Source organism: Apteryx mantelli, chromosome 13 (genome assembly GCF_036417845.1).
Source record: "Apteryx mantelli isolate bAptMan1 chromosome 13, bAptMan1.hap1, whole genome shotgun sequence".
NCBI classification, from domain to species: Eukaryota; Metazoa; Chordata; class Aves; order Apterygiformes; family Apterygidae; genus Apteryx; species Apteryx mantelli.
In genome coordinates this window covers 19,546,105-19,574,052 of record NC_089990.1, presented here as the reverse complement: position 1 = coordinate 19,574,052, position 27,948 = coordinate 19,546,105, and the positions used below count along the sequence as shown (strand labels likewise).

At 39.0% G+C, this 27,948-nt stretch overlaps 1 protein-coding gene across 1 annotated transcript in view; it reads left to right on the top strand.

The window, feature by feature from the left end:
• TENM1 (teneurin transmembrane protein 1) overlaps window positions 1–27,948 on the top strand; it is a 250,817-nt gene that overhangs the window by 111,681 nt on the left and 111,188 nt on the right. The window contains exons 5-10 of the mRNA XM_067304283.1: window positions 1,211–1,363; window positions 6,573–6,772; window positions 8,265–8,475; window positions 11,753–11,854; window positions 12,912–13,106; window positions 16,494–16,694. Coding sequence (XP_067160384.1) covers window positions 1,211–1,363; window positions 6,573–6,772; window positions 8,265–8,475; window positions 11,753–11,854; window positions 12,912–13,106; window positions 16,494–16,694 — 1,062 coding nt within the window. The remainder of the gene's footprint in view (window positions 1–1,210; window positions 1,364–6,572; window positions 6,773–8,264; window positions 8,476–11,752; window positions 11,855–12,911; window positions 13,107–16,493; window positions 16,695–27,948) is intronic.

Below are 27,948 nucleotides of genomic sequence, written 5' to 3'. Positions count from 1 at the left end.
ATGTGCAGGTTTCCTGTTCGTATCATGATTTTTTCTTAAAGTATATGCAAGTATAAGAGAAAACAGTGCACTTTCTAAATGCGAGGCCCCGTCCCAGATCACCTTCATTTTTCCTGCGTGTCCTTGAGGTTCCAATAGCATTCAGGAAAAGCAGCTATATTGTCTATATTTTTAGACTTCCACGGCAGGCAGCTCCTACTCGATGCAAATTGCTGCATGTGGCTAAAGAGACTGTTACTCAGTTTTTGCTCTTTATATGATGTTTTCATCCCCTCTATGGGGGGGTATATTCAATCCATATTTTAGTGGGTCATCAGTCCTCCCTGCTGAGTTACTTCAGTGCTGAGGCAACCTCTTCCTTGAATAATTTGTCCTCCTCAGTAAGACCTAGGTAATTGGCTAGAAAGACAGCAGTACAATCATATTATGCTTAAAATAAGATCTTCTGTTGCTGTCTTTCTCCTACTGTCCTTCGATGCCTCAGATCAAAAGCAACCAAAAGGAAAACATAAAAAGTGAATGGCTATGTAGCCAGAATGGAGTAGATAGCTAGATAAAGATACATTTTATAACTTCAAAAAAGGGTTAATAATTTTAATAGCTTTCCCAATATATAAATAACAACTATTTTTCTGTTCTTGTTCATTTTAGACTAATTGAATTTATTTTAGATACAGAGCCAGGATCTTATCTGCAATGTAATTCTAGAGTAAATCTATCCAAGTCAGTGTTTTTACTCATGTTTAGACTAATCTAAATGAAAAGATTTGGGAATGCAGTGGGCACAATTTCACTTAGAACAGGGTTGGAAAGGGTTAGAAATTTTACTTCGCAGCAGTGTTTTAAACAAACTCTGAGCTCTTTGGCAGTTGAAAGTTGATGGACATCATTGATATAGTGTTAGAGTCTGTCACAGAATATTTAATTCATGCAACTGTTATCCTATTATTGCAAGTATTTCCATTAATTGCTGTAGAAATTCATCACCCTGACCTGGCTGAGCTCCAAAAGAAAGTGTGGAAGCTAATTAAACATTGAGTTTTAAGGTAAAATAGTAAATTGCTCATTAGAATCCGAGGAATTCTGATTTATTCCTGACAGAACTGAGTAATATTTCACTTTGCAGAAACTGGGTCATAGCATTCTTTTTCAGTCTGACTGACAGTGCTGTAGCTTAGAAATCAATTAATTGGTCTTCATTTTTTTGCAGCAGTACACTTGTTTGGTTTAACCTGGCAACTACAGCCTGTTGAAGGGCAGCTATATGAAAATGGAGTTAGCAAAGGAAATAGAGGAACAGAATCCATAGATACTACTTACTCGCCGATTGGAGGAAAAGTTTCTGATAAAACAGAAAAAAAAGGTATGTATGGGGAAAAAAAAGACAGTTTAGGAACATTTAAACTTTACTACAATTCTGATTCTGTATTTGCTACAGATTTTGAATAAAAGTTGTATCTTCTCTGGTATAATTTTAAAATGGATATCAAAAGTCCATATCGTGATTATGTTTCCTTTAGGAGAACTCTTACTGAAATTACCAGAGTGAACCAAGCCTTTAGGAAAGTTACGTTCAATACCAAAACAATTGCCCTTCTTATGTGAGAGAAGGGAGATTAGAGAGTTTGGGGGGGTCTTTTTTAAGGCAGGAAAGGAGAGCCCTATCTGCCAAGTTCCCCATTTATGCAAAGGGCTTGATGCTGTGCATGTGTCTCATAGACCAAAGCCAGTCTTAGGGCAAGTGAAAATCTTTGTACTGACAGGCCAGAACATGCAGAAGGTTAGAAATCCTAATGCTTTTAAAGGCATCCAATCCTTTAAGGCTTAAGCTAAAATACAGCATCCCTGTCAAATCCTAGTTCACCCAGTCGTAGTGAATGAGTTTGCAGGAATCTGCTGAGGTTTCACGTAATGCCTGAGCCGGTCCAAAGGCTCCCTGCTGCCCTGGGACGGTGGGGTTCTCGCCCCGCTTTCTCGCTGTGCATCCTCACAGCTTCGCCATGCCTCTGCAGGGATCGTCTGAGGTGCAAGTGACTCGCCTCAGTTTGCTCTGCAGGCAGCAAATGGCTTCGGGGGGAAGGTGGATAGTCTTCTGCCACCTTAGTGAGCTGGCCTGGCTCTTCTGAAGGGGCAGACAAGTGCCTGAGTTGGCACAGGACTGCACAACCAGGAGTGTGAAGCAGAGAGCAGGGCAACTTGGAGAGACGTGCAGTTTCTTCCTGTCAAATCCTTTCATTTAATATTGCTAGATCATCCACCCCTGTATTAGTTACAAGCTCTGACACGTATTTCCCATTGACCACTACGTGATGACTGACCACAATGATGTTTTATGACTGTAGGAAGCAGATGGCCCTCCTATTTCTTCTTATGATACTTAGAAAAAAAGAAAAAGTGGATAAATCAAATAGATTAGATCAGAGAAAAGTAAATGAGAGTATAATACAAACACCAGTTGTTTGAAGGAAGGTAAGATTGTCCTGAGAGCTCTGCAACAATGTGAGATCTTCAGAGTTTTCAATTTCCATAGCAGAGCAGCTGTCTGATTTTGTGTATGCCAGGTAAGATCTGACTCTTGATGAGATGAGGTGGAGCATTATTTTTCCAGACCCTCCAGAAGGAAGATTACATCCCACAACAGTAGTCTTACAAATCAATGTGGCACAACTGCTAAGAGATCATGTTAGATAAATGAGCAATGATATTTTATTTTCCATTATTTCTTCCCTTAGAATGGATTGATGGTGAATTACATTTAATGTTTTATACGCTTTGGTATTGTTGTCCCAGTACACTGTGGGAAATATCCAACCTATCTCAAATAGTTCTTCTCGACTGCATTAAATAATTTTGTCAATAGATTACAGATTTAACAAAGGCTCTTCCAAAGCATTTGGTTCCCAAAGGAGGAGGTACAGGAAAAACATCAAAACATGGTCTTAAAAGTTAGAGATGCTTGAAAACAGAGAAGAGAAGATGTGGGTCAATATTGACCAGATGTGGTAGATAAGACAGACAAATCTCCTTGCCCCAAACAGTCCGAACCGCATGTGAAGCCACAGGATTCACCAAAAACACTGAAGCACAGACATGTCGCTGGGAGCTCATCAAGCAGTGTCAGAGACCAGTCTTGAATGTAGTTAGACTGTTGTCCCACCTTGTCCCCTTCCACCTTTAGGGGTAACTTGTAATACAGGGCATGCTAACTGGGAGTATGCACTTGGGAAAGCACAGGAAAAAAGTGTGAGCTTAGTACCAGGCATTGGTACATGGGCTCTGGCTATTTTCTGCTTTTTTTTTTTTAAATTCACTATCCCCCCATCTTTTTTAATAGATACTAATGATTTTATTCCCAGTGCTTGCACCAAATCCTCCATGTAGATACGGTGGGAAGGAGGGTTTGGAAACAGGCAGCTCCTTTCACTTCAGCAGTGTACCACAGAAAGAGTTGATTTTTTGCCTCTAAATTTGAAGCCCCTAGTGCGATCTCACAGGAATAAATAATTACTGCCAGGTACTGTGACCTCCCAATTTCCCAACTCTATGTAGCTGCATAGGATGCTTTGCCAGACTCTGAAAGCATATATTTTAACTGATCTTTTAATGAAAAACAAGTTGACAAACCAGCAAGTCAGATTTCTTTAAGAAATCATTTTATAACACACTGACCCGTGGCTATGAGTTAACGTTTTAATACGTAGCGATGTGATTAAAAACTCAGGCGTCCTATTGATGCTGGTATTTACCCAGGGAGTACAAGGAGATTGATTGTTTCAGGATCAGTAATAATCAGCATATGGGTACTTTCTTGTGAAGATAATTGGCACCATGCTGTTCAGAGTTTTACTTTCTTGAAGCCAAAAGAAGCCTGTGATTAGGAATCTATCTTAGACTTTCAGACTTACAAGGAAAGTGTACTTGGAAAGAATAGGAAGGAGGTAATAGTTGGTGAGATCGGGAGCTATGTCAGGAACAGAATGTAGATAATTAAATGATACCTTTTTGTAGGAATAATGCTGTTACGAGAAAGATGTTTTGAGAACAAGTGCAGGAGTTGTATCATAATTTGAAATGCTTATTTCACAATGTCTTTCAAGAAAGAGCAAGAAAGTGTAAGAGGATAGTCTGTGAATAGCGTATCTTCAGATGGCTTGTTTGCACAGCCAAATACCTGTGTAGTTCAATTAAGCACAGAAACAGAGCTGAATTATTTTTCTCTAAGGAAGAAACAATGGCTCAGTGAATATGAAAACATGCACTTCAGACAGGGCTCTTACAGTAGCCATTTCATGCTGTATGTTTATCTGAAAAAATAACGTGAAAGGAAGGGATGCTGCAACTACATACTCTCAGTGGGCAATATATATTTTTTTCATGTATGCTACCGTTGTCAATAGCAACATGCACTTCTTTCATATATAATGAGATAAAACTAAATCTAAATGCATGTGATTTTTTTTAAGAATACATGAAATTATTACCAGAACAAAGGCATTTTCAGCCAAATGTGGAAAAACTTCTGAGATATGTTGTTTTGAGCCTAGCAAAACTAACACATTAATTAAGCAAAATTTGATAGCATCAGTTAGTTAAAATACTCTTTCTCCAAGGACGCCTGTGCCCTAACTAATGATGCAATGCTTTTTATTTTCAACAAAGAACCAAGCCTTTTCACTTTGACAAACTGAAAAGCAGTTACTACATTTTTAAAGGACCTTGAACATGGACCAGTAATGCCATTAACTTCAAAAATGATACTGTATCCTTGACTTTCTACTTAGTGCTCTGCCATCTTGTAATTGAATCTCATTAATTACTATGTGTCAATATCACAAAAAAGTTCCTCCGTGTTTTATTTAACCCAAGGTAATTGCTTGCAAAGAATCACTAAGATTTAATATCTCTGGAGTACTGGAAACGGGAAAAAAATTTAAATTTACATCAGCCAAGTAGGATCTAGTATGTGGGTTGGGGCAGGAGGAGAGGCCCCTTTTGTGCCCAACTGCATTAGAAGCTTAAATATATTTTCAAAACTGAATATTCAAGGTTGGGGGGAGGGTCCACAAAAAATTGAAAAAGCATTGTTAAAGCAGCAGTTTGAAAATATTTTAGCTCGTGAACTAAGTAACAGGTTTGTTTTTTAGAGTTCTAGAAAATGAGTTTTGTGCTCTAAGAATAGATTTTTTTTTATGTGGCAAGGTGTTAAAAGTCACTTCTAGTTTTTGCTGTAGCTTTGTTTCTGGTGACACAAAGCAGCCGTAAAGCTGGAAGATCCAGTACCCTGAGAATTGGTCCTGCCCTGCAAATTAAGTCTCTATTCATTAAGAATGCTAAGTGCCTCTTACACTAGTTAAAGCCTACGTAAGAGCCCACTGAGGATCTTGATGCTATTAATATGTTTAGGAAAAAGCTGGCCATAGCTTTGCTACTGCCGTTTTCATTTCCAATAAAAATTTACAATATTTCAGGTAGATTATGTTCTATTACATATTTATATGCATTATTGTAAAAAGTGAGATTCCAGTCATTTTTGATTGCCCCTCTTTATCCTTCATCCTGATGTTGGAATGAAATGAAGCATAAATGGCTAAGGCTGCTGATTTCAGTTTTCTGCTCTCGGGTCCTTCTTGGATGTAGCACCTTATCTTGTTTCTTTTTCTAGTCAAGAACATGAGTTTTGCAAATCTTATGATGGAGTTACCTAAGATGTTAGCAGGACTGAGTCCATGGCTTGCAGCTTGTCAGGATGCTGATCGCTGGCAGGCATTAAAGTACAGAAAGATGGTGATACGAGCCAGCAAAGCAAGCCAGCTCCAATTTAGTTTGGCAATGACTTCTTTACACATTCCATTTCCCTTTCTATTTCAGCTCTGTCATACCCTTGTGTAAAGTTACATACTGTAGATGTCTGCAAATTTATTGTTAGGCATTATGAAGTTATGCCAATTTTTGCTATAGATTTAATGCCTGTCCCTATCCTTATGCCCTTGTATATCCTTTTATGCAGAAAGACCAAGCAAAAACAGATGTTCTTTATTTCTCTAGGACTAGAGTATCACTGCCATAATAAAATCATTAGGAACAGTGGTTAATAGGAATCCAGGCTTGGACATGGTCTCTGACCTGCCAGATTTGATACGTTTTCTGCCTTCACCAGCATCCATTTGTGTAGCTTATGCAATGGCCCTTCGGCAGTAGCCTGGATGATGTGCCCGAGGAAGCTGCCCCCTGCGCTCTCTGTGCTTTTGCAGTTCCACGGGTTTTGTTTGCACAGCCTGATGGTCAGATAAAAAGACCGTGGTTACCTCAATGGCACTGGGACCTTGCTGTAATCAGGAGCATGTTCTAAGACGTCCAGGGCAAAAATGCTCTACAGTGTATATTGTTGTAAATGTTGCAGGCAAGTTTGTTTATATTTTTCAATTGAACAAAAAAATACAATGGATTCAGTCAAATGTCCTCAGTTTAGGAGTTGGTTTCAATATATTCCAATATATCTAAGGGCCTGACCTATTATTTTCACCCACTATGAATATGACAATTGATTGTTTTCTTTGTTTCTGGAAAACTAGTGTTTCAGAAGGGACGGGCCATAGACACAGGAGAAGTTGAGATTGGAGCACAAGTTATGCAGACCATCCCACCTGGTTTATTCTGGCGCTTTCAGATTACTATACATCACCCCATGTACCTGAAATTTAACATTTCACTGGCGAAGGATTCTCTGCTGGGAATTTATGGCCGAAGAAACATTCCACCTACTCATACTCAGGTAATTAGTAATAAAGTAATTCTATCATGCTTTACATTTTCAAACAGCAAAGTGGATGCTAATGTTCACAATGCACTTTCAAAGCACAGAGGATGAAAGGAAGGAACTGAATGTAACCACGAAAAGCAGACTGTTCATCCCTTTCTTTTACTGAGGTCTAGCTATACCCTCAAACTGTTCTCTTTCAGACAGAGGGGACAGGATGGTACTAGAAAGGTCAGCAATTCTGGCCACCCCAGAGGAGTGTGGGGGAGGCTGGATGGGTGCAACTGCGTAATGGTGTAGCACCAGCACCTTCTGTGGGAGCAGTGGGCTGGTGTGCCAGATCCTTTGAAAATGCTTTAGTCTTTTTAGTATTTCATCTCCATCAAAACAAACAGATTACATAGGTAGTATAAAGATCTAATAGAAAAAAAAGCTGCTTCTAATTCTGATTTCTAATATGAAGGTAACTTCTGAGTGTTTACTACTAGGGATTTTGCAGGAGAAAGCAGAGCAATGAGCTAAGCAATAAGAATATGCAGTATTGCTAGTCATGCTGAATCATTTTTTTAGACTTAACATATTTGGCATATTAAAATATCATTTGTATGGATAATTAAGAGATTTATCAGTTTCGTTATAGCAGGATCACATGGTATGTAATAAGTTTACAGAAATACATGGAATCATGGAAAGATTGTTTGGAAGAGACCTCTGGATGTAATCAAGTCCAACCTCAAAAATGATTCACTAGAGCTTTCATCTCAGAAATGTTAAATGCTCTTAGCTGTCATTGGCTTTAACTGAAGCTGTGTCTTCAGCTGAGCTGAAGTTGAACTTCTCTGAAAATCAGGCTGGAGAATGCCTAGAAAAAGCTAGAGAAATATAGCCATCTCTTAAACAGGGATTCATAGAAAGGTTTGCATCTTCTCAGATACTTTGAGGTTAATTGGTTTTAAAGCTGTTGGTATCCACTCCATTAAGTATTACTTTTTTCACTGTCACAAAATAGATGTTTATTTGCATTAATAAAATTAAATACAAAGAAAAAAGTATATGCAGGTGTTGATATGTGATATTTAAGTGACAAACATTTAAAAATCTGGTATAGAACAATAGCCTATTTAATCTACATTTGGTGTTTGAGATTAATCACAGTGTAACCTAGGCACTCCAGCTTGGGAATTTTGGAATTGTTCCTATTAAAGAGATGTAGTTTTTGAAGTAAGTCTGCTGGATTTAATGGAGCAGGTCTGAATTTATCCAGCTGTAGTAGAGAGAAAGTCTTGATGCCAGATTTCTGACCTGCTATAGGTCTTTTTTATATGGAATGAAGGACTGAAGCTAAATGGACCAGGTTATGCAACTTCTATTCACATTGGTGAATACTTATTCAATAGGGTAGTTCCTCTGAAGATTTCAGTGGTTTAGCCCTGTTTGACTGAGACAGTGCAGAGTAGATTCTATAAAAATTTGCCAGATGGTTAATTTTTACTCATTATTATTTCAGTTTGATTTTGTAAAACTGATGGATGGAAAACAGTTAATTAAACAAGAACCAAGAAACTCAGAGGAGCCTCAGCAAGCTCCCAGGAATCTGATCTTAACTTCACTGCAAGAGACAGGTTTCATTGAATATATGGATCAAGGAGCTTGGCACATGGCATTTTACAATGATGGAAAGAAAGTGGAGCAAGTATTTGTACTAACTACAGCGATTGGTAAGGACAATTACGATAAAATTATTGCTCTGATTTTTATGTTGGGAAACTGCATTTGAAAAGATATCACTGACCTTGATTACAGCTTCTCTTGCTCTTAAATAAGTTTTATTTCATTTTAGTATATTTGACCTCAGTGGAGTAGCTTCATGCTTATGCCAATATTAGACAAATAGCAACATTTCTGTATTAAAGATGGATATTATCAAAAACTGTGACATTTTCATGTGTTTTAAGATTGCTATATGCTAGCTTAAATATCTGAGTAATTTCTGGTGATATCTTGCTCAAAGTAAAAGAGAATATGTATGTCCTCTCTATTTACATAGGAATCATAAATCCTACAAAAATTATCCAGACTTCAGGTTCTTATTTCAATTATTTTAATCATTTAGAAAATCTAAAAGGCAGCTTTTGTGAGCTTGGTTATGGTTGTTGTTTGATGGAGAGTTGCTGTTATTTTATACGATTATTTCATTGCACCATTTTGTTTGGAACACAAAAGGCAAATATAGGAAACACTGTCCCAGTGGCATCTTAAATCACTATTGCATTGTTAATAAATTAAGGTGGACAAATGTTTGCAACTTTAGTTGTTGTTAGTGAGCACTGCTCATACATAGGGTTTGTTTGGAATTTTGCGTCAGGTAAAGTGTTGTAGTATTTGTGACAGCGTTGGTTTGCCGTAAGATTTTAACCACTTTGCCCTTTAGTTAACCTGTTCAACCATATGTTTAGCAAGATATCTTTACTAGTAATGGACATGCCATCTGCTCTTTAGAACAATTAGATGCTATTTTTACTAGATGGTAAATACCTTGCAGAAAATGACAGTATCATTCAAATACCAAGATTATGAAGGGCTTGCACAAAATAATGTAAAAAAAAAAAAACAGAGTTGTAATGATGATTTTATGTGAGAAGGTTTTTATTTGCGATGTTTAGAAAAAAAGCGTCTTTTACTAGCAGGAGAGATGCCGTTATTCAATCCCATATGAGAAAGTAATACTCAAGGAGTCTGTGAAGCATCTTCACAGATGCTCTACGAAGAGTGTGAAACCTGGCCAAACTCCAGCCCAGATCAGAATACAAACACCTTCCTCCTTGTTTATTTCTACTGTAACACGGAAGTGTTTTTACTGGCATTTCTAAGCAATATTTCATCACTGAGTAGCATACCCTCTCCAAGAGAAAGCTGCAGTTTGGTTCTCGTCCCGTTTGGGGAAAAGGCGGCGTTGCATCGCTCCTCCTGCCCCGGCCAGGCAGGCTCTCGGAGCAGGCGGCAGCGCGGGGCACCATGCAGGCCATGCTCCCCCTCCTTAAACGCAGAAACATATGGGAGGAGAAAGAGGGTTCATGCTGCAAGAAGCTACTGCTGATGCATTTGGAAATAATGCAAGCTATTGTGCTTTTGCAGTCTGCATATTTTCTTCTCATGCTTCCCTTTGTACAATGGTTCTTCATTTCTTTGGAGTTTTTCCCCCAGTGCTCTCATATTCACCAAAAAATCCCTAATTGTCTTCTGATTCTTAACCCATCCTCTTTACCCTAGACTTTGTGAGGTGTCTAGAGCTAGATTCCTATTCTCTCTCTCTCCTGACAAGAGAATCAACCAGAAGCGCAGATGCAGACGCGTTGGATGCAGAGAAAGCTTGGCGGCGTCTCTGCTGCACATCTGTGCCCCCGCGCGAAGCAGCCGTGCCCTCCTCCGCAGCGCCCATTAGGCAGGATTTTGAGTTGCTGGGTTTCAGTTGTGTACAAAATGGATTTTGCTAAGACTTCTGCTAAAGCTCGGGTCAGACTTTCCCCTGGAGGGTTGTCTAATTTGCGTGCAAAATATGGCACGCCTCCAGTGGTTTCATAGCCTGAATGAAGGGCAGCCCAAACTGGACCTTGCGTCCAGAGGAATTCACTTTTCAAACTGTTAATTCCTCATTTCAAGTCAGCGTAGGGATAACTTACCAGGTGGTTCTAGAAACCCGAGAAGTCAGGCAAGTAGATAGATATCTGTAGCATAAGAGAAGAATTGATAATGAACAATGATATGTAAAAGTTAATAATGATCAGCTTATCTGTGAAAAAAACTTACTTCTGAAAAAAGCTAATTTTTTGTCATTGAAACAGACATCTGTGTATTGGTTGTGAATATCTGGTGAACTGCTGTGTAGCAAATGCACCTTCGTTGATATAAACTGATAATGTGAAAGGAAACAAACATTTTAAAAAACAGTAGGATTTTTCAAGAGGAACTTATTTTTGTCTGTCTAAGTGCCCATAAATAAGACCAAAATAAATGTATTTAATTTATTCATATTAGTTGTAGGTTGTGCTTATAGCCCGTCTTTTGACAAGCTAAGTTTGAGTTTAAAAGTATATCAGATTTGATCAACTTAAGTATTCCAATGGTATGGCCTTTCCTGAGAGAAGTTTCTTCTCCCAAAACATCCACTGTGGACAGATACTCTTCGAAAGGATCTGAGTTTTCTTCTGTTTCCCCAGCAGTTGTTACTCTGCGGGGAACGGGACGTGTTCCCCGTCTTTCTGCAGCCAGAGGTACTTGCCCAGGTCTCTCGGTGCTTGTGCCCACACAAGAAATAGTCTTTTGGCTGCTCAGTTCCCACTGTTTTGTGACCACCTCCCATCCTGTGCCATGCTGCCCCAAGATGTGTAAGGCTAAGAGGTTCCCCAGCCAAAACTGTGTGATGAAGCATGTGCAGATGTAAGAACAGTATTGAGAGTTTTTTCTTGAGATCTAGTTCTTAGTTTTATATTGCATTGAGCTTCATCACTTTACATAAGACAGTATTTTTTTTCATCTGATTGTGTAGAAGTGGAAATCTTTCCCTTCCCCATGGAAGTCCACTCACATGGTTCAAATGAACACCTTAGAAGACAATTTATTCTATAAGCAGGTTTCAAACAAATTACTTCAACAATAAAAGAGAGTGTTTAAGGTGGACATTTCTCAGCAAATACTTTGGTTCTTGTAGTGCTTTTAATGGTGATAAATTTTACATGAACACTTACTTTAAAAGCTTTCTTGTGTAATATAAATGATGCACTTGTTATCTCCAAGCTGTCAAGGCAAAATCTAATATTTGTAAGTTGCTTGAACAGGAATTTTGTTTTATGCTCCCTATGAATGGAAATGGGCTTTTTACTGCCTCGGCACCTACTTGTATGTTGAGATGTGTCCTGCAGAGTGGTGAAAATGCCATTCATTTCAGAAGTCAACCAATTTCTGTTTTTCTTTGTGCCCAACTCTCCGGATAAATAGAAGTCCTGGATGACTGCTCTACTAATTGCAATGGGAATGGAGAATGTATCTCGGGGCACTGCCACTGTTTCCCAGGGTTCCTTGGTCCCGATTGTGCAAAAGGTAATCTCATATTAACTGACCTACAGTGCATGACAGGGATCATGATTATTGTGTGTGACTGCTGTGTTTGCAAAGATTCAAAGTGATTAAGGGAGATTAAATTCCTTTTTCCAGCCAGATGGCAGATAGAGTACAAGCACAGGCATCGCAAGTCTCTTTATGCTCTATTCTTGCTAAGATGCCTCAACCACTTGTCCCTCAGTGACTTTCGGAGTTAAGATTCCTCCAGCCCTCCTTGCACCCGCTCTTAAAAATACATTTTTAACAAGTGTGTTAGTTTAGCATAGTGTTTACTGTTATTTAAAAGTGACAAACCAGCTGTTTCATTTTGAAGAAACTGGCAGGAGACGATCATATGCTTCTGTGGCCCTAACTTGAATAGGGTGTAGAAGAGAAACCTTTTAGAAACTCTTTTCCAGTGCTTTAGGCAAAAATTTACTAAAAATACTGTAAGTGAGCTTATTTCTGTTTCATATATTTCTGTCAGTATTATCTGACATACTCGGAATATTATGTCTGGAGATTCTCATGTTTTTCCTACAGTTTCCTCGAATTTATGGTTGACTTTATATTTTAAGAGATTGCTTGGCTCAGAAATTGGTACTGCGTTGTAAAACTAAGCTTCCAGATCACTGGTTTACACTCAGATCAGTAACGGCTCAAACTTCAGTAATGTTAAGTCTGCTTAGAAGAAGGAAGAAAAGGTGGATATCTTGCTCCAGTTCACCGGAACAAGTGCTAATATTAGAGAAAATCATAAGCAGGCATCACTGTGCAAATCTCAACAGATGCTAGTCAAGGGCAGGGATCCATTTTTATCTTCCGAGATGTTCCATTTCAGGTCAGAATTAAGGTATACTAGCGAGGCAGGATGAAGAGACTTGTATTACTGCTGCACTTCCTATTTCAAACATTTCAGCCTGTCACAGCCCAAAGTCAGAGTGGCGGGTGGAAGGGGCTGGAATGGAAAAAAAAGAATTACAGAACGATAAATGCAGTATGTGTTAAAATGTGTAAGTATTTGCATACATTACAGAGGTCAATTTGCCTTCTTCAGATTCATGCCCAGTGCTATGCAGTGGAAATGGAGAATATGAGAAGGGTCACTGCGTATGTCGAAATGGGTGGAAAGGACCGGAATGCGATGTTCCAGAAGAACAGTGCATTGATCCAACCTGCTTTGGCCATGGCACTTGTATCATGGGAGTCTGCATCTGTGTCCCTGGATACAAAGGAGAGATTTGTGAGGAAGGTTTGTGAAGTTTCCGTCTTTTTAATTAGTGTTTTTGGTTTTGTCTTTAATCTCCCAACCTGTTCTAAGGTAGTTAAGAACTCACATAGATGTAAGAACCTTACTGTGAAGTGGTACAGTTTTTCTCAAAAGCACCTTTACTGTCTCATGGAAAGTAATGTTGATAGAAGGCATTTAGGCCTCAATGACAGTTGTGGGAGTTGATCACATAATTTCCAAGATTCGCATTTTTATTCTAAAAGATTAAAGCTATTTAACATTGTCTAATTAGAATATCTAGTCACTGAGGTAGCACAGGCTGACCTCTGAAATGCTCGGTTTCTCTTTTGGTCCAGGAGGACTGTAGTTCGCAGGTGATTTCCCTTGCCTCCTGCCACTGAATGCTGACAGCCAGCTCTGGTGGAAGTCCTTCCCTTTCAGCGAGTGATGGTTTCTCAGTCCTTCAGGATTTTCCTGCAAAATGGCCCTGCAAGCCAAGGATTCCTATTTTTTGTGAAAGTTATGAGATCATCCTGACTTGTTTGTCTCTACTTTCCTTCTCTCAGATTCCTCATACTTCTTTCGGGAAGGGTGGCTAACGCCACAGAGCCTCTCTGCAGCCGGTAGCCTAGGCCCATAGCGTGCACTACCACAGCCTGGGCAGACTTTTTTTTCTTTGTCAAAAGCTAAGGGTAAGACAGATGGAAGATCATTTAAATGAAATATAATGTGGTCATTTCCCAAAGTAATCAGCAAGTCATAATCAGCTGTTCTCCTTCTGCATTCTGTTCGTCTTAGATTTTTTCCATGAAGAATGTACTGACTCTATAGAGTCAAGATAGCAGCAAACAGTTTCAGTTTACCAGAGTGTATTGTGTAATTCTGTTGTCGTATGTCATTTTTACTGTGAGCCTATATTCAGGGCACTAAAATGGCATCTTTTAAAGCTTGGCTAATAAAAAGTGGGAAATTACAAGAACAAGTAATTGTACTTTAGCTGATTATAGTACCGATGTGTGTCTGCCCTCATCTATAGCAAGAAGCAGCTGTCATTTGCCTGTTAGCATTTCTGAGATAGCTCATCAGCTGCAACTTACTTCCCCTGTGCATAGCCATGAAAAGCAGAACTGTTCTTCACGCTTGCCCTGATCTGATGATTTTTTCAGTAGTCTCCTTACCCTGAAGCTAGTGACAGCACACTTTGTGCCTCCTGTTGTATAGATTTTAGGTACTTCTTTTGAGTAACACACAAAGGAAATTCTTACGTGGCCTGAATTCTCTAATGAGAACAATGCAGATGATCAGGATACATTGGATGGATTTTACATATCTGATATGGTTTTAAAAGGGAAGATCAAGAGATTGCTTCTGGCATTCTGGCAGTTGTTGGTATTTTCAAAAATGGACAAAATCAAGAAAACTGACATGAAAAAAAGCAAGCAATGTACACATTTACACACTGAGGCAGTGATACTGAACAAGCCTGTAGCTGATGAAAGGTTGACTGAAATTTTATTCAGTTGCTTTGCTTGTTGGCATAATGTGATCCTGTAGAACGGTTGAAAAAGTAATTGAGATAAATGTGTTCAGACAGCCGTTGAAACTAAGATCATGAAAAAGTTGGGGGTTTTAAAAGAAGAAAAACACTTAAAGAGGGGAATTGTGTAGAAATAGGATGGATGAAACAGACCTACACAACCTATACTTTGTACAGCAAATTTTTAATGTGACAATGTGTGCATGACATGACTGTTAACTATCTACTGTATTGCACAGCATGTGGAAGTAATTCTATCAATAATTCAAATTACATTATTGTATGTAAACCTGAGGATCATTTACTGTTAAATTTAGTGTTACAGCAGTATTGCTAACACATCACAGACATAGTAACAGATGTAATATCCAGAGCATACCTGTAGCTATATGTATTTATTGCTGTGGACATCCTTTCAATTTGTCCTGTCAGATTATCAGTACTATCCTAAGGGATACTTTTTAAGCTGTTCATGGAATCACTCAATTAATTTTAAAAGATCAGCAAATCAAAGAACTGTATTTCAGGGTGAGAGAACATTGCCAAGTACTTTTGTCGTGTGCTCAGCAAGATGTACTTTGTCCAGAAACACTGATTTCCCTTTTTAAGAAGTCCATTGCACTGTGCGCAAGCCTGGAAGGCTGAAAAAGATACAAAATCCTGAAATAAGATCTTGCATTGGTGGCATAGCATGTTCAAAAGATAAAATGTCACTTCTTTATTCTTTGGTCAAAAAGTTCGATAAAGTGGAGGCCATTAATCTGTAAGTCTGAAGTATTAGTCTTCTGTTACTGAAACAGAGAACAGCCTCCTCATTCATGTAGCACAGAATACTGTTTTTAAGTTTACAATTTAATTACTTAAAGAAGTACTTATGCTAATACTTAAAATATACATAGAAGAACTTTCAAGATGCCTTTTTTCAGATTAGCTTGAAGCATGATCTAACATGGATAGACTTTTGGCTAACTGTTCTGCGTGCTCAGACACCCCACAGATTCCTCTTCAGCTAAGCGGCCTTACTGGGTCCTGCAGAGAGGGCAGGCTCTGTGTTCTGCTTAACTGTTGTCTTGTTAAGGAAATGCTGGGTCTTTATGAAAGAATATGCTGATTATACAGGACTAACCAGCTGATTTAAATTCTTCTAAAGAGCTCCTGAATTCTTCACTAGGAATGGTTTAATCCAAATTGAGAACAAATCTTGCTCTTTGTCTGTTTGCAAATTGTTCATCACTGTGTTATGTCTTTTATGAATCTGTTCATTATCTGCTATTGCCCAGCACATACTTTTTATGAGTGTATAAGATTTTTGTGGTTAGTGTTCAGTCAAAGTTTCACTATTCAAGGTTAGTGGATGACTGTTTTTTGGGGATCAAATTCTCTGTTATAAAAGTATCTCTCCATGGGAATTTTAAAGAATAAATCTTTCTTTTCACAAATATAAATAAAACATAGAGCGCAAAGACCCAGATGGAAATACAATGCACAACTGTAGAAATAGTTGTTAATTACTTCAGTTCTTTCCCAGCTCCTGCTACTGAAACATAGACTTAGCTAATCTGGATCACTGAATCTATCCAGGGAATCTGCATTTTAAAAATAAGAAAATACAAATGACAAGTAGAATCATGAGATCTCTAATAATCTACGTACTTACTTGTTTTCCTGTTTTTAGTTTACGGTTTTGCACAGCTGTTAGCATAGACTGTTTTTCCTTGTGTATTTGTTAACATTGTTTCAGTTTGAGTATTTGCACAGAAATCACTTTTCTTACCTAATTACCTTGAATCCCTGATGTTGTATTTCACTAGGAAACTTTGCACTAAAGGTGCAAGGTTTAAGCTATAAATTGTATATTCCCTGCTTTCTAGAGGACTGCCTGGATCCGATGTGTTCTGGCCACGGTGTGTGCGTTCAAGGGGAATGCCACTGCTCTGCAGGCTGGGGCGGCGTGAACTGCGAGACGTCTCTCCCGGTGTGCCAGGAGCAGTGCTCGGGTCACGGGACGTTTCTCCTGGATGCAGGACTCTGCAGCTGTGAGCCACAGTGGACGGGTCCAGACTGTTCAACAGGTATGACAAGATTTTACTTTCTCAATAAAACCTATTAAAAGCTTTTGTTTTCTGTTGGACTTGTGTTAGAAAGTACAAGTATTAGTTTAAAACACAGGATGAGGTGAACCAGAGGTGCTGTGGCGTTGAAGTCTGATTTCTTGTGGGATATGCAAGTGAGCTTGGCAGCAGCTGGCTTTCTCATGGCAAGAGTAAAATGGATTTTTCCTTGTGACAAGAATGCTGACTGATGGCGTGACAGTGAGCTCGATAGTCCTACAGGAATGCCAGTGCCTCCTGGCTTTGGTTGGAGTTAAGCAGGATTCTCTCAGACTGTCCAGCACTTACTAGGATCATGCCTCCGATGCAATGAGGGAGTTTGCAACTCTGAGAGAATCTGGAGATGTATGAAAACAGAGTCTAAACCCAATGATTCATGAGTAAGAAGCCTCTGTCAAAAAAATGTTAAACAAGAAACGGTTGCCTGTTCTCTCATGTTGGGATAAAGATTGTTTTTTTTGAGAGGACCATCAAGGTTTAATCCCGCTGAATCTGTTTAAGAGTTCAGATGGATTTTCTATGTGCTTTGTACATGTAGATTTAGTATTCTTGAAATGAATATGCTCAGAGCATTTAGCTCCTGTAATGGACCATGTCATTACCAAAGTATGTACTACTTTTTTTTTTTTTTTAAACCTAAAGCTCACAGAATCTCAGTTGATGAGTGACATATCCCAGTACAGAATAGATTCCAGTGACAGACGTGCTGAATGCAGTCGATGGTCCAGGTTTCTCCAGGTTTTTTTTAGAAACAATCATTCAGAAAAACACTTAAAACAGTACAGACTTCCACTCAGATCTTTAAAGCATTTGAGTTGGGACTTAAAAAATGTCCCCATCCATGACAGCTTTTTACTACTGGCTTGGTAATAATTTTGAATGTTTGTTACAAAGACCCTGATTTCCACACTCTGAAATTAATAATATGTATAACTTCAGTCTGACACTGTTGGAGGTGATACTTTGACAAGAATTGTCTTTCTGCTGGCTTTCAGCAAAACCCCAGTTGCTTGCATTTTTATCATGTGTTTCATTATGTGTTGAAGATGTTTCCTGAAGGATGGTAATATAGTAGTACTTTCATTAATGAAGCAAATAATTAGGTAAGGTGCTAGTTATGTACTAAATTTGTTTCCCACAAAATATACAAGATAATTCTGTTCTAATAGGAAGTTACTGTAGCTCAAAAGGAGTTGTTAATCTCTAATGGGTCTATTGTGTCAGCTGCATAGGGCAATTGGATATTAAGTAAAAGAACACGGAGATAATAAATGACTGCAGCGAAGAGGCTGCTGTCTTGTCTGCTAGGATCTTTGTTTTCATGTTTGTATCAATTTCAGAGTTATTTTGACGAATTTTTTGAAGGAAGGTAATTTTTTCCTTACTTCCATCAATCAGTAGGGATTTTTCGTCCCTGCTGTCTTCAGAGTTATAGGATGCTTTTATGACCACCAACAGGCACCTCTATAGCTGGATACTTCAGGTTTCTCCTTTCAAATTTCTCTTTCTTCATAGCTGTTAAACTTGTTTCAGGATTGTTGTGACAAAACAATGAGAATTAGACTGAAGTATAGATGTTCATTTGCTGCTGGAGACTGTCGTCTTAGGCTCAGTGATTACTGTGCATACTTGATCTTAGTGAGGAAGGAAAACATCAGAACGCTGAGTCAACAGGGTCAGAGTAAAAGCTTTCATATGCGAATAGAAAAAAATCATGAAGTTCTGTACAATGAATAGGATGAAAAGGTGTAAAGGACAGACCACTCATCTGGAATCAGAAAGAAAGGAGAACTTTGCAAGTGATATACGAGAAGTCTGTCAGCCTGCCTCAAACCCTTGCACTTTTTCAGCACCTCAGTATGTCAAGCCAGAGAAGTGGGGGAGTCATTGTCAGTATTGGGAAAATTTGCCTTTCTGTATTGTTGTCAAGCATATGGGCTTCTGTCTTGACTCTTTCTTCATTCCCCAGCAAATGCCAAGCATTTTCAAAATAAAAAGGGAAATTATTTTTAAGTTTCATGTTTTCCTAAATAGGAAATTAATATTTCTTGCTGTATTGTAAAAAGCAGCAATAGCAAAGGAATTCCAGTACTTCTGACTACATTATCCCACATACATTGTGGCTCACCAGCAAATGGGTGAGCCGTCTGTACAGTACCTTCCCCAGCCTTCCCGTCTCTAGCTCTTCATACAATACGAAATACCATTTTAAGTGCCACAGACTGTGGAAAGAAAGAAAACAGTATGGACTTGGAAGAACAGATGTGAAGATTGCGGGTGTGACTCATGCATATCCTGAAGGATTGGCAATGTTTGGAGCCACAGCCTGAGATCTAATGAAGTCATTCATAGATTTTTGAGGCTAGAAAAGACCATAATGTTCATGTAGTTCGACTTTCTGTAGAATATGCACCAAAAAAAATGATCTTTCAGCTTCTGCTTGAAGCTCATAGCTTCTGTTTAGTTTTTAAAAATTCAACCTTCACTGAAAGACTGCAAATGAACGGTAATCTACTACGTTCCTAGGTAAATTGGTTCAATCATGTCTGACCCTCACCACTAAAAAGTGCACCTTCTAATCCCAATTTAAATAGGTGAAAAATCTAACTGTTGTACCTCTTTCTGCTAGAGGAGACTGTCAAATTCTTCTGCTAAATGTTTCTACTCTCTTCACCTCTTATCCGTCTCTTCAGTAAACTAAAACTAACATACTGATCTCCTTAAGGAGTTCTTCCCATTGATTCATTTTCCTAGAGACTTTTTTAGTTGCACTGAGTGGAAAATCATCTGGTCCTGTGTCCAGCTGGAAGCTTTCTAAACATTTTCCAAATCAGGGATGTATATTTTAAAAGATAAAGCAATGCAGGTAAGGATGGAGAAGTGCTTTCAAATGAAGTGTATGTTACTGTTAAAATGAATGATCTGGCAGGAATTCTGTAAGAGCCAATTCTATCTTTACTTTAAAATAGTGTGAATGTGGAATATTTCAGAGTTTTACTGATTTAAGGAAGCTTTCATGTATGCAATGGAGAGTGGTGCTAATTCTGGTAATTTTCCTCAAAATGGGAGAAGCTTTTTAAGTGCTGCCAGAATACCTACAGTACAAAAAGAAAGCAGCCAAGCCAAAAAGACTCTCATCTGTAGGCAGACTTTAAAAAAAAAAAAAAAAAAAAAAAAATCAAAACTGGGGGGGAGGTTGTCCTTAATGATTATAAATATCAGTATAAAAGGAGCCAATATTTTACATCAATTTGTTTCTTGTAATGATACACATTTCTTGTAAATACACAAAGGCACACACATGCACACACACATATGCGCAGATCTCTCTCGCTCTCTTTTAATCTCTCCTTTCCTCCTTTCCTCCTTCCCTCCATAAAAATATAATGCCAAAAAAGGCATTTTATGTATTTCATATTTTCAGGTAGTCCTTTTGGAAGTATGACTGACCATGTAAGGTTTTCTATTGCTTTTGTAAAAATGATATCAAACGAACACTAAAATTCTAAGCTTAAACATTCAAAGGTCAAGGAAAGACAAAAGAAGATACCTATGCCTTAACTGACTCATCTTTCCCATATTTCTTATGAAACAGTTTTCATTTTTCTCACTTAAAGAAATGCCATTTTGCTAAAGATGTATGGCCTGATCATTCAAGCAGTTACTTGTTCTTGTATATACTTGCTGTTCTGCACAGTTGCTGTACTAAAGACATTTATAGGACTATATCAGATCAGATTTTACATGAAGTTGCTTGTTGAGAGTGTTTGGATATAACAAACTCTGAACTCTGACATGATTGAATTAATTGGGTAGTAAGAAGTGGCTAGTTTAGAAATGTGTAGACAGTATGATGGGGGAGTAAATGCACGAAAGTACAGAGTAATGGAGTGGGTGGGATTTATTTCTAGTCATCCCTCATATGAGGCATCGTTTCTAACGGGATTGTGAGAATGAAGAGGCCATAGCTGTGCTCCATCTAAATATTGCACAGTCCCACTTGGAGGCCTCCATATAGGGATATGAATCTGCCATAATCTCTTTTCTTGGATCAGCAGCTAAATGCCTCAGATTGTCCATTGAATTTGTACAGTGCTTTTTCTGTGGAGCTCTTCCTTTTTCTTTAGGCCTCATGTATGTTTTTAAAGAATTAATTTATTCAGTAAAGTAGAATAATTCGATAGACCACATCTGTACTACGAAGGCCAATGTAACTAGGGCAGCTCCCTAGTTTAAGATCAGAGCTCAGAATTACTGAATAGAAGTATCCAAAAATAACTCATAACCAATTCTAGAGATACTCCTTGTGCTGTGGCTGTGGAGAAAAGACCTGTGGCACTGGACCAAGCACCTATAACCAGGCCAGAATCCATCTGACTTGCTGCTCTAGTTAAACTGTCCTTCATGGGACCTATCAGCTTGAGTATCTTTTACTTATGAGGACTAGCTGGCAGTCAGTCATCTTTCTAGCACTGCAATACAGGAGCATACTGTTAACAGCTCGGAGCTGGGGAGAGCAGATGCCTGCTGCCAAGACCACTGTCCTTCTCTCTTGATGAAGCAGCTGTGCCAGCTTCTAGCCAAGGAGTGATGATTCTGAGGTGCTTTAAGATCTTATGGTTATCATCAGAGGCCTGAGTCCAGGATCCTTCTGCAGTGTAGCACAGACCGGCTTGCTATCTTTCCACCCTTTTAACTCCTAGAGTATTTCCAAGACCAAAAGAAACAGAGCAACAACACTGTTATAGTTCCACACCGTCCACGACATTGACCACAACAACCACACAAACCGTAAAGCAAATAGTTCTTCTTCACGCATCACTATGGTTTTATCTGATGCTCATAAAAAACATATGATTTTCTCTCTAATCATTTAGTTGTGGAAAACCAAATGCTTCCCTGATGTAAAGCACTGAAAATTAAAAACCCATGGTATTACTCAGCATATAAAGGTGAATATTCTGTTTGAATTCATTCCTTACTATTTTGTTTATCACATTGTTCGTTTTGTTTTGGTTTTTGTTCTTTCCTAGTTTGTTCATCCTTTGGCAACTCATGCAAAAATGTCCAAAGAAGTTAGAGATGTAGATCTTGCCTCCTTTATGGCCGTTATTGATTTAGTCATCTGACTGTGGATATGCCTAAGAGAGATGCACAAGAGATTGGGTTCCATTTCTCATTTAGTCTTCCCTCTCCTCTAAAAGCTGCATGGAGAATAGAAGTGTCATACTCTGTTCCAAGTGAGACTGATTATAAAATATTTTTGTGAAAAATGTTTGTACTGGAAAAGGTCATCCTTGCCTATTTCAGAGTCTCTGTGGCTTTATACCATCCTGAATCCAGTTATGACTGTATGTGAAAATCCATTATTATTCAGACCTCCAACATATGGTTCAGTTGACCTGTGCAGCATGGGGGTGATTACTGCATGCATGGCAAAATAAAATAGCAGAATGGAAGACTGATAGTAGACTATTTTAATGTCACCAAGACATCAATGCAGTCATCATTCTGCTTATTGTCTGTGCATCTTTGTTGCTTTATTTATAGACTGTCATCCAAAATCCCTTGACGCTAATGAGCCATTTCTCTTTGAGGTCTATAGGCAGTATGTTTCAGAAAGACAAACTCAAAACTTGTGAGTACTGACTATTCATTTTCAGGTAGAAGGGAGTTGGAATAGACCATTTCCAGAGGTCCCTGCCAACCTCAGCCATTCTGAGATTCTCTGAAAGTGCGGCATGAACAAACTGTGAAGAGGAAACCTCATCCTCCTTTCTCAGATTGATGTCTGTAACATGGAGCCTTGAGATTAAGGGAGTAAAACATCAAACAAAAATGGATGACAGAGTTGTTCAGTGGGGCAGAGCCTCAGCTAGCATAAATTAACATGACTGAAGTGATTCCACCAAAGCAATGCCAGTGTATTTCAGCTGAGAATCCAGTCCTGAGTCATTAATTAATTGCTGTGCCATGCCCAAAATATTATAGACTGAAAAGTAATGAAATCTGTGACGGAGCTGATACCTCTGACATTCTGTCCTGTATTCATTTCTCTAGACTCTATTCAATTCAGCCAAAGTAGGCCAATTTCTGTCCTCCTTACTCCAGGACATTTGTCATAATTCCACTGAATCCATTTATACCACTGAAGCAACCTAATTATGATTGGTAAAAGAATAGTGGCAGTTCTTTGTCACAAAAACATTCATCCTAAAATGATTATATGTAGATGGTATATATTTAGCGTATCTATTTTTGGTTAAACTCTCTCTAGCAAGATTGGTGGTAATTTTACAATGGGTAGAAATGGATCAGCAGCCTCTTCTCTCAGTATCTTGCAGAGCATAAAACATCTCTAAACTGAAGTGCTTGGAAAAATGCAAAATGTTGTAATTGTTGTAAATTGATATGTGCAGAGTAGAGTAATTTAAAAATCATTAGAAGTATGCATTTTTTAAAGTGCTTCAAAAAGAAATGAAGGCATAATACAGTATATTAATATAGTTCAAGACACCTCAAATTGATTTCAAAATTAAACATCAAAAACTGCAACTTCAAAAAATAATTAGGTAAAACCATTTCATTGCAATCAGAAAACTCTTCAGATTTAGGAAATTGCAGATTATGGGTGTCAGTCATTCTGATTTGCCAAGGACAAGGGTATTCAGTACAAAAAACTCAAGTAGTGAAAGTAGCCTTGAAATTTCTTCAATACCTGATGTAGTCTGTCATGCATTTTCTGTAGACTGTTCTTTTCTATGCTGACACTTTTACTGTACTTCCTATTTTAGACAAATCTGAAGAACTTTATCTACCCTACTTTATAACCATCCCTCATTGTTCTGTTCTGCAGAAATGATGGACTTACTTAATTTCGTCTAACTGTCCTGTTTCTTTAATTTGTGAGGAGCTTTGACTATTACTGCTGTGCTAATTAAAAGGATGATTGAAGTTTCCCCCACTGTACATTGTTTGACATTGTAGAAAGGCTCTTCCTACTGCTATATATTTCACTGAAAAGAAAAAACTATGTGACTAGTTTGATTTGTATCTCCTGTAGAGTTGCAAGAGTTTGCAAAAAGATATCTGGTGAGCAAGATTTCTATTAAAAACTCAGTAGTTAAAGATTGGAATGCTGAATACGTGTTGCTGGAGAATTTAAAATATGAGAAATTTAAGGCAGTGAAGAAGCACTCCAATAAAAATTAATTCTCCTGCATGTTGAAATCAGTCCAGAGGGAACCAAAAAGACCTGATGTAGTCATGTATTGATTTAAGAAATAGGATAAGTCAAGGATATGAGAGATACAGTAAGGAAACTTAGGATGTTTTTCAACAGATTGCTGCTTATTTTGCAGTTATACCAAAAATAATGGCTATTCCCTTACCTTTTTCAACCTGAAAATTAAGATTCTTAATCTATTGCTGTCTGCTCCTCATTCAGCAATTATTGGAAATATCCCTTGTTCAAATATAAACGTAATGTACGTAAGTCAGCTTTTGTAGATCCTGGTCTAATCCACAAAAAGGTATTACTTAGCCCACTGGGTGGAATCTGCAGAGCCAAGTTAGGATGTTCCTGTCCCAGGAGCTCTTCCCCTATCTGAGAGTAAGATATAGGAATTGCTCTGGCGACAGCGACACGTTCCTGGCTCTCCTTCCTTCTGGGGGCTGACAGAGACTTTCCTCTGTGCATGCACAGCATCGCATCTGTATAGGGAGTCTGGTGTTCCCAGCAAACACCCACTTCAGTGTGTTTTCTGCTAGACCTAATTCAATAGCTTTGGTTTGAGAGTGATGCTGATTAAGATTCATAGGCAAGATCCACGTAAGGAACATGCCAATTGTGAATCCAGAGGACCTAACGCCAGGTTGTACGTTCAGACAGCTGGGCGATGATCTAGTAGCAAAACCTGGCAAATAAGTGTGATTTTGGTAGCAATTCAGGCACCTAAGTAATTTAAACAATTTAGGTAAGCTGAGCAAAGGTTTAAGGATGTAAATCTTGGGTTTAGACAATTAAAGTTGTAATTAGGTGCCTACATCCCTTTGAGCATCTCATCCTTATTACCTACATGGTAATAGAGCTACTAGAAGGTCATTAAGGACCACAGTAAAACAACTGATAGGATTTTGTATGGGAAGGACTTTCACGAATACTCTTTTTCCACTCCGTTATGGCACCAACAACACCAGCAGAAGCTTTTCCCGACTTGCCTGCTTTAGAGCTAGAGAAGGCTATTGTGGAGTATGAGCCTTTCCTATTCAGAACTCCTCTCATGGTATTTTCTTGGATAAAGAGCATCGGCAGACACGAGAGCAGTAACGGGATGCAGAGCCTTCATCTTTTAATTTGCTAAGTCAGTTCCAGTGACAAAACTCTGGCAAGCTCCTGGCCAGCGGGAAGGGAGCCGTGCCACCAGCCTTTAGAGGGGGGTGCTAATATCAGGAGGAAGCTTCCCATCTTCACAGCTGGAAAAGCACAAGGCTAGAGCAAGAGTACAACAGAACAAAATGACTAGAGTTTTTGTCCTTCAATGAATTTCAGAACACCCAGCTGCGAAATGTGTTGCTTAAGTTCCCCAAAAGCAGATATTTTAAACTTTTATTTTTATTATTATGGTAAGAGTTTTACAAAAATAGCTATCATTTCAATGTGCAGCAGAGTCTTTCTGTTAAATTTAACTTACCTCTGAAAATAGGAACTTGCTATCAGTAAAAGTTTAAATCATGGAAGCCTTCTGCTGCTTGGAAACTTTCATTTCTCCTGCAGATTGCTTTGTTGAGCTTTTTGTCTGTGTAGATAATTGCAGGGTAATAGAAGTAGACATCTTAAGAATTACTGGTCTTTGCCCTCTTTAAGCAAGGACTTTTGCTTAAGTGTTTAGGCTCAGGTGACACTTTTTAAATAGAATTATATTAATTATGCAAAAACATTTCAGTGGTGATAGAGCAAAAGCTCCATGCGCTTTGTAGCTACAGTGTACATTCAGGCATGTAGCTCTTTAGGAAGCCTTGGCCGTTTTATAAGCAGCTTATTAAAACAGTATCTATCACCTTGTGATCCAAAATCATTTTCTGAGGGACTGCAGAAAGCTGATTGTTCACATGCTGCATTTTCAGCAACTTCTGTTGTCACCCATGCTGCTCATTACAGACGCAGCTGGAAGGAGGATGGCCACTGTGTGCCTCTCTCAGCTGTGCTGAGCGAGAAGTAGCGTAAAAGACAAACTGATTTTTGAGCAGTCTGTGACTGGGCAGCATGTCCAGGCAATACCGGACCTAACTCAGCAAAGTGTTGCAGGGGGAGGAAGAACCAGAGAGCAGTGCCAAGTTAGCAGGAAGATGTGTGCAGGATAGAGGGAGGAGGTGGAGCAAAATAAGAGGACACTCGCTCACTTCTTCAAATCTACAGAGTGCTGCTGCAGTTACGCCAGGGACCCTGAGGATGTGGGACAGCAGTGCTCGCTTAAACCCAGGGCCGTGCACCCAGGTTGCCGTTCCTTGCTGGAGGAGGAAGCCTGCAAGCCAGGCGCGGAGTCTCTGAGCAGCTACAAGGCAGAAGAGCAGCTGCCAGACGCGTGTTGCTATTTCTGGTCGTGTTGCTGACACAGAGGAAGTTACGGTTTGCTTGCTGGTAGCTGCTTCATCTCTCTGTGTACTCAAAGTCACAAGTGCAGCAATGGAGACAGTTAAACACATCAATGTTTGCTGGCTGTTGGTGTAGGCAGTGCTCCTGGTCAGTCACTGAGCGCTGCGACGGCTGCTGCTTGCTGGTGCTAGGCTGCCCTTGCTCGTGGGGAGAGCTCGGGTCACCTGCCTCCGCTAAGTTTGCCCAAGAAATGGGTTCCTTGTGCTAAAAAGACAGGTAGCAAGGCCAACTTCACCTGATTTTTACTGTTGATTGGGAAACTGAGGTGCTGCTCAGTACCTGGTAGTGACCTTTAATTTCTGATGTTAGTCTTTACTGTGATATTTTGTTTGTTTGTTGGGAACACAAAATCCCTAAGGCTTGTTTTGGTTGATCCACCATTTATGTCTGTCACTGGTGTGTGGTTCTTCATTGAAAAAACTGGTAAAAATAGAAGTATATGCTTTTTTTGGCTCTTGTCATATATCAAAAGGGATGCCTTTCAAGAACTGCCAGTCCTGCAATGCCGAGTTAGATTCTACAGGTCAGTCACCTTTCCTTCTTGGCAGCAACCCTGCATCAGATTTGGTGGGCAGTGGCTCCTCTGCGGGTTTTGGGCTGCCATTGCTTTTACACAAGTGAATCTGAATAGATGCCCCTAATAATGTACGAGAAGTAGGACCGGTGCCTGCTTTTCTAGCATTTTGAGCCCTTCAGAAGTATGGTAAGTAAAATACATCTTGATTACTGAAGTCAGCAGTTATGTCTAACATACAGAGCACGTGATCTGGGTGAGTTAAGCATTTAACAGAGCCATTTTGGGGACTAGATCCACACTCAAAGGTCAACCCGTAAGCCAGTGAGTTGAAGTTGGTGCCTGCTCTTTGCAAGCGGTGCTTAAATAAACCATTACTTCTTTACTAAATATGACTAATCAAATTTACTAATCAATTGTGAAAATTTACTGCTCAGAGTATAGCCCTGTTCAGTGTTAATAATAATACTTCTCTGTGTATCATGAAAGATTTAGTGCTTGTATAAAAGATGCGTCCTGATCCATTTGGGCAAGCATGCAAACCTTGGCTGAAAATAGCTGTTCCTTTATTCTCTTTTGATACTGTATTAGTTCAGGCTGTACCTGTGAGACAGTTTTATTAAATGTACCCACTGAGCAGTCGCATTGCCTGTTTCCTTTTTTCCTGCAGAACAATTTGGTTGCTCTCCGTGTTCCTCATCATTATCATACACTGCCTCATGCCCTTCACTGATTCTCGCCGTCTGTCACTTACTCAACAGGTTTCCTTTTTTTCCATTTTTCCTATACCCCCGGCTTTTCAGCCCGAGGACCTGTGGTTTGCATTTTCCCTCTGTGAGTGAGCACAAAGCTTTAGCTTCCATAGCCTTCATCTCATTCCTTATTGGCTCAAGACAGGTTATTCTGGACTGCTTTCTTGCTAGTCTCCCGAGCACATAAAATACCACACAAGACAGACATTGTAAGACATTTCCTTCTGTGGTTCTCTGTATATTGTGAGGGATTTTTTGAAGCTTATTAGTCAGAGTGTGAATCTCCAGTGACCA